General features: G+C 39.3%; 1 protein-coding gene across 1 annotated transcript; it reads right to left on the bottom strand.

Annotated features, from left to right (window-relative positions):
• Nucleotides 1-8: 8 nt before the first annotated feature.
• LOC132612965 (uncharacterized) lies at nt 9-3,628 on the bottom strand. Its single transcript, XM_060327031.1, has 5 exons — nt 3,540-3,628; nt 1,253-1,685; nt 1,017-1,135; nt 823-923; nt 9-145 (listed from the first exon to the last, which is right to left on the bottom strand). Exons 1-5 carry the CDS (start codon nt 3,626-3,628, stop codon nt 9-11), a joined length of 879 nt encoding a protein of 292 aa, XP_060183014.1.
• Nucleotides 3,629-7,183: the final 3,555 nt, after the last annotated feature.

Below are 7,183 nucleotides of genomic sequence, written 5' to 3' on the forward strand. Positions count from 1 at the left end.
GGTCAGTCCTATATCTCAGAGATCTCTTTAATTTTCAAGCATGTGGTAATGTGATTTACAATGTCCTCTAGAAATAGTTGTTGCAGTTTTCTTGTATCCCATCCATTTTCTCCCATGAGATCTTTTACATCTTCCACCCTTTCATCTTCAGGAAATGTGGTAAAATATAGTATAAAGCACCTAGCTTAGTCTAGTTATCAAATAAAACATTGGTTGTTCCACTTATATGCTCTCACCAAATCTCCTGCTCAATAATATCCCTTGCTTCAAGAATCATATTCCATACTTGAGATCCACTTTTCCATTGCACATTTTGGGGATAATGTTTCTTGTAGTATTTATTCCATGTATAACTAGGCCATAAGGATTTTGTAGTTCTAAACCTCCACCACAGCTTGGCACATAGAGCTTTTGACACATCAAATAGTGACCTAAAGCCCAACCCTCCTTCCTGTTTAGGCAACCATATATTCAACCATTAGGACCAGTGTACACTTCTGCTATTTTTTTATTGCTCCCCAAAACAACATGGCAAAGATATTATGCAACTCTTTCAGCACAAACTTTGAATGTTTGATTGATGATAGAAAGTGAATGGGCATACTTTGAAGAACACTAGTAAGTAAAAGCTGTCTTTCCACCAGGAGATAATAATTTACCTTTCCATGCTTGCAGCTTATCTTTTACTCTGTTGATGAGTTCATTATAATCTGCTTTTCTCTTCCTTGCATGAGTGATGGGACAACCAAGATATATGAATGGAAAATTACCTCTTATAAAGCTAGTAATTGCCTCCACCTATTGTACTAATATGTTAGAAACCTTTGAGTGCATGTAAAAAGAAGCTTTTTCCTTTATTTATCTTCTGTCCAGAAATATCTTCATAATCCTTTAGAGTACTAATTATCAACTTTAGAGATGTACTGTCAGCAAAAGAAAAGATAATGGTGTCATCTGCATAATCCAGGTGATTTAGATCCAAACCCCATTTTGGCATCCATATACTCTAAAGTCACTGTTTTTCAAATAAAGAATTTGGTGCTCTAGTTACAACTTCAGCAGATAAAATGGAAAGAGGTGGAGATAAAGGGTCTCCTTGTTTCACACCCCTTGTTGAATGAAAGAATTCATGAGCCTGCCCATTTAGAAGCACTGAATACCAGTTATTAGCTTGTAATTTCCAGACCATATCAGATCATTTCTTTTAAAATTCGATCCTCCTTAGCACCTTAGTTAAGAAAAACCTAGATACCCCATCAGAAGCCTTAGTTATATCCAGTTTGATGACTATATTGGATGGTTTTCTTCTCGATCCGAAATCAGTAACTATCTCTTGTGTCAGTAACACATTTTCAATAATGTTTCTTCCTTTAACAAAACTAGATTGGTTAGAAGATGTCAAGTTAGGCAGCACCTTGTCCTGTTTATCATGCAACACTCTAGAGATCACTTTGTTAATAAAGTTGCTAAGACTATTTGGCCTCATGTCTGAAGAAGTCTCAACATCATTCTTCTTAGCCAATAGTACAAGGTTAGTGTGAGTTATAGCCTTAGGTAGAGTATGATCCTCAAACAAAGCTTTAACTATATTGTACACATCAGTTCCAACAATGTCCCCATAAGTTTGATAAAATAAACCTGTTAAGCCATTAGGTGCACTTGAGCTATCACCTGATAATTCATACCTGAAGGTTTACATGCTTTCTCCGACAATATCGTCTAAATATATGCTTCGCTAAGTGAAGTCTCACCATAGGGTAAACCGTAACCTATCTGGAAGGTCGAACAACAATATCACCAACAATCACTCCTTAGACTTACCTTTCCCCTGAGCCTCGAGATAAAGAAAGTCTAGGCACATTTGAATCAAGAAATTAGAATCAAGAAGAACATCAATCGAACCCTACTTCTATTCAAGACCCAAATCCCCAACCTATGAAATGAGTTTATGAACTAGAAGGGTGAAATTAGGAATCTAAAGGTTCCAACATGAAATTAAAGCTCTAGGTGATCAATTCCCACCATTATCAAGCTAGAATAACCAACAATTTGCTCAAATTCAAATTCTAGGCAAAACCCCTAAATTAGGATATAAACTCTAACTTCCAATTCCATAAATTAGCCTCTAATTAGGAAGAAATTATGAAATAAAGGATTCTAATCATCAATTCAATGCTTAAAGAAGCTAACCCAACCAACCAATCATGATTTAAAAGCCTAGAAAGAATAACTCATTGAACTTACTTTGATCTTCAATTACTTAATGAACTATCAAGATAAAGGGATTCTAAGGTGATTAAGGACAATGGAATAGTAAAGGAATTAGAGGGTCTTACCACCAAGAACTTCCTCCAAGAATATCTTAGAATTTCTCCCAATAGCTCAGATTTTGGAATAGTAATAAATGAGGGACTTAGGGATTTTAATACATATTTAATGAAATAACCAGCCGATACCGCTTCTGCGGCAGCGGGACAGCTGCAGCGGTCCTGCCTCGACGGTCACTCAGACCGCCACGACGGTTCACTCCTAAAAGCACTTAGCCGCTTCAGCGGCCTGGCAACCGCTATAGCGGTGCCGCTGAGGTGGTACTGGTGCCGCCATAGCGGGCACCAGAACCAGATTCCCCAAAATAATCACAATCTCAATCCCGAAATCCCGACTAATACCCGAGGCCATCTGCTCACAAACCACATGCACACACACATAAAAACATGCTACAAACACACTCATGGCCTCAGAATTCCTAACGGAGGTCTCATTGACCGAGTCAACCCCCGATACCTCAATTCCAACTTCCCAACCCAAGTCCCAAAATTCACCCGAGTGTATTGGGATCCAAACCAGATATGCACACAAGTTCTATATGACTATCCGAACCTCTCAGAATCGACGAATTCCCGAAAAAGGTTCGTTTACCCAAAAGTCAACTTTGAGTCAACTCTTTTTCGCTTAAAGCTAAATTTTCCTAAAAGTCACCCAAATCAACGCCGAACATCTCGAGAAGCGTGTCAACGGTCCTCTCGGGTCAAAAGTGAGCTAACAAGCTTGGAGAAAGGTCAGAAAGTGCCGAAAAGATTATAACGACCCAGCGGGTCATTACATCTGATACTAATTAAACCATCACTTGTCTTCGAGCGGCGAAGGAAAAGGAACAGAGAAGTTCCTGAATTAGCGATCAACTGAGGATATCGGCTACGCATATCAGACTCAGTCTCCCAAATGGCCTCCTCAACAGGACGATGCTTCTATTGTAGCTTCATTGAAGCAATCTCCTTCGACTTAAACTTTCGAACCTGCCTATCCAAAATCGTAATAGGCTCCTCCTCATAGGTCAAATTCTCATCAAGCAATATCGAGTCACAACGAACAATATAAGTACCGTCGGCATGGTACTTCTTCAGTATAGAACATGGAAAACTGGATGCACTCTTACTAAGCCTGGCAAGAAGGCCAACTCATAAGCAACATCGCCCACACGGTCAAGAATCTCAAATGGCCCAATATACCTCGAACTAAACTTGTCCCTCTTCACAAACCTCAAAACACCCTTCATGGGTGAGATCTTCAATAGAACATGGTCACCAATAGCGAACTCTAAATCTTGGACCTTCTGGTTCGCATACATCTTTTGTCGACTCTGAGTTGCCAAAATCTTGGCCTGAATAGCTCTCACTCTCTTAAGAGACTCTTTCAACAAATTTGTATCCCAAGATCAAACCTCAAATGCATCAAACCAGCCAACTGGAGATCTACATTTCCTACCATACAAAGCCTCAAAAGGCGCCATGTCGATACTCGAGTGATAACTGTTGTTATACGCAAACTCTGCCAACGGCAAGTGCTGATCCCAATGACTACCAAAATCAATAACGTAAGCTCTCAACATATCCTCGAGCACCTGAATGGTTCACTCACACTGCCCATCGGTCTGGGGGTGGAAAGCTGTACTAAGATCCAATCGGGTACCCAACTCCTCATGAAAAGCTCTCCAAAAATGGGAAGTGAAGATAGTACTCCGATTAGATATGATAGAAATAGGAACCCCATACAATCTCATAATATCTGAATATACAGCTTGGCTAAATTCTCTGCAGTATAGGAAATATGAACTGGAATGAAATGAACGGACTTAGTCAACCGATCAACTATCACCGAAATCGAGTCAAACTTACCCAGGGTCTTTGGGAGACCCACAACAAAATCCATGGCAATCCTCTCCCACTTTCGCTGGGGAATGGGCATCCTCTGAAGTGCACCACTGGGTCGCTGGTGCTCATACTTAACTTACTGACAATTACCACACTTAACCATGAAATCGGCTATATCTCTCTTCATCTAATGCCACCAATAGTGCTGCCTCAAATCACGATACATCTTAGTTGCCCCTGGATAAATGGAATATCGAGAGCTATGGGCCTCAATCAAGATCAATTGAATCAAACCACCAACATGAGGAACGCACACTGTCATGACCCAACTGGAGGGCCATGACGAGTACCTGGAGCTAACCTACCGAACACCTCTTAGCATACTTCTCATTATCATTCTAGGTGGACCATGAAAGGTAACTTATGAATATCATGATCTAAAAGAGCATAAATTCGCAAAAATAATAGCTCGTCTATATGATTATCATCAACTAAGCCCATATATATATATATATATATATATATATATATATATATATATATATATATAGGTATACAAGCCGATAAGGCTGCCAAAATTGATAAATCGAAAATTAACCTATAAGGTTATAGGACCTCTAACTATACACATCTGTCTACGAGCCTTTACAAGGAGTGCATAACATCACAAGGACGGGACATGACCCCGCTATGCCCATATGTACACAAAAGAATAGTACCACTAGACTGCAGCTCCAAAGCAAATGGAGCGCTTCTGAGAGATAGCTGATGAAACACCTAAGAATTTGATCCGTCCCTCCGCCTAACTGCGGGCATGAACGCAGCGTCCACAAACAAAAGGACGTCAGTACGAATAATGTACTGAGTATGTAAGGTGTGAAGCATAATACAATAAGCATATGTCATAAGAGGAAGAGATAAGAATATAACCTGGCACCTTGACTTATCGAAGTACTCTTAGTATACACATACGTATACATATACATCTACTCTTATACTTTGGAAACCTCAACTACGTTCATATGCAATGCTATAACTTGATTATCTTATTATCTTAACGTTATCTGGCCCTGTGTTGCGGAACGTGCAACCCGATCCATACATAATGTATATGTTGCGGAACGTGCAACTCGATCCATATATATAATGTATATGCTGTGGAACGTGCAACCTGATCCATATATAATGTATATGTTGCGGAACGTGAAACCCGATCCATATATAATGTATATGTTGCGGAACGTGCAACCCGGTCCATATATAATGTATATGTTGCGGAACGTGCAACCCGATCCATATATATAATGTATATGTTGCGGAACATACAACCCGATCCATGTATATAATGTATACGTTGCGGAACGTGCAAACCGATCCATATATAATGTATATGTTACGGAACGTGCAACCCGATCCATATATATAATGTATATGTTGCGGAACGTGTAACCCGATCCATATATAATGTATATGTTGCGGAACGTGCAACCCGATCCATATATAATGTATATGTTGCGCATCCTCAACTTATATAAAGTACTGTCACATTTCTATTTAACTTTTAAACGTTGAATGAATACTAAGTGCATATGAGTCCCTCAGAAAGTATACCGTAGTGTTCAGGAAGTTATATGATTAACTATATCTTATCTGGAGAACCAAATCCTACATTTGTTTCGTAAATGACAACTTTTCAATTAAGGTACGTATTTGAATTCACTTGAATAACGCCAGGTAATTCTATGCCCCAACTATCATTATATACTTTATGTCATCCTGGAGCCTACTAGCAACTTATCTGGAATATAAAAGACGTACAAAATGACTCATCATTATGCTTACAAGCTCTACTATCAAGGAGTGAATAAGAATCAAGGACGTTCTCGGTTATGGCCCCATTTTCCCCGGTTTCGCGAAAATGAGTTCTTTTCGATTCGTTTGATGTCCAATACTAATGGAAACTTCTTGGCACTTGTATAAAACATAATTAACAATATAAGGGGCCCTATAGATCCCACTCAAGGCATTACTAAAAAATTTATAACTCAAATGTGTCACGACCCGACTAGGGGCCGTGACGAGTACCCGGGGCTAACCACCGAGCACCACTCATTTCCTTACTCATCGTAGTAGTAGTCATTATACACTTCTTTACCATTCATATACTCATAATCATATGACAACCATTTTTCATTTGAAAACATAATTAATTTTTATATACATAAGCCCTTTGGCTATCAAACTAATAATATATACAATCATAGCATCGTGAGACCATACTACCCACACATGCGTATCTACGAGCCTCTACTAGAGTACTAGACATATAGATGGGACAAGACCCCATCGTTCCCAAAATACATATACACAAAAAAATAAACCAAGTAGCACCTCAGGAACAATGGAGTGCTCTCAAGTCTGCTGACAGCTCCTACGAGTCTGGATCAAGCTCATCTCCCTGTCTACCTGTGGGCATGAACACAGCGTCCAAAGAAAATGAAAGGCAGTACGAACATTGTACTGCGTATGTAAGACAAGAACAGAATAAACATAATAGAAAGATCATGAGCCATAAGAGGAAGGTATGACCTGTATGAGTTTCATAGGTGAATGCATTTCATACATATATCGTATATTTATATAATCATAGCACATATGTCATCACAGCTCATATATTATCACATCATAATCCTCATCGTTAACCCGCGTCCGGGTAACCATCATATGCCGCCCACTAGTGGTGATCATGTCTGGCCTTCTAGGCATGGTGTATACATAGCAGCCTGTCTTAGCGGTGACATGCCCGGCCATTTTAGGCATGGTGGAATCGTATGTGGCCCGCCTTTGCGGTGACATGCCCGGCCATTTAGGCACGGTGGAATCATATCGTCACATAATCATCCATAACTTAACATTATTATACATAGCATAGGTATGTTATAAACTTACATTATTGATCATCTCATACACATATCATGACTTAGCATCATTATACATTTATCATTAAGAACATACACTAGAATTTGAAGGCA

Source organism: Lycium barbarum, chromosome 10, assembly GCF_019175385.1.
Source record: "Lycium barbarum isolate Lr01 chromosome 10, ASM1917538v2, whole genome shotgun sequence".
In the NCBI taxonomy this organism is placed as follows: Eukaryota; Viridiplantae; Streptophyta; class Magnoliopsida; order Solanales; family Solanaceae; genus Lycium; species Lycium barbarum.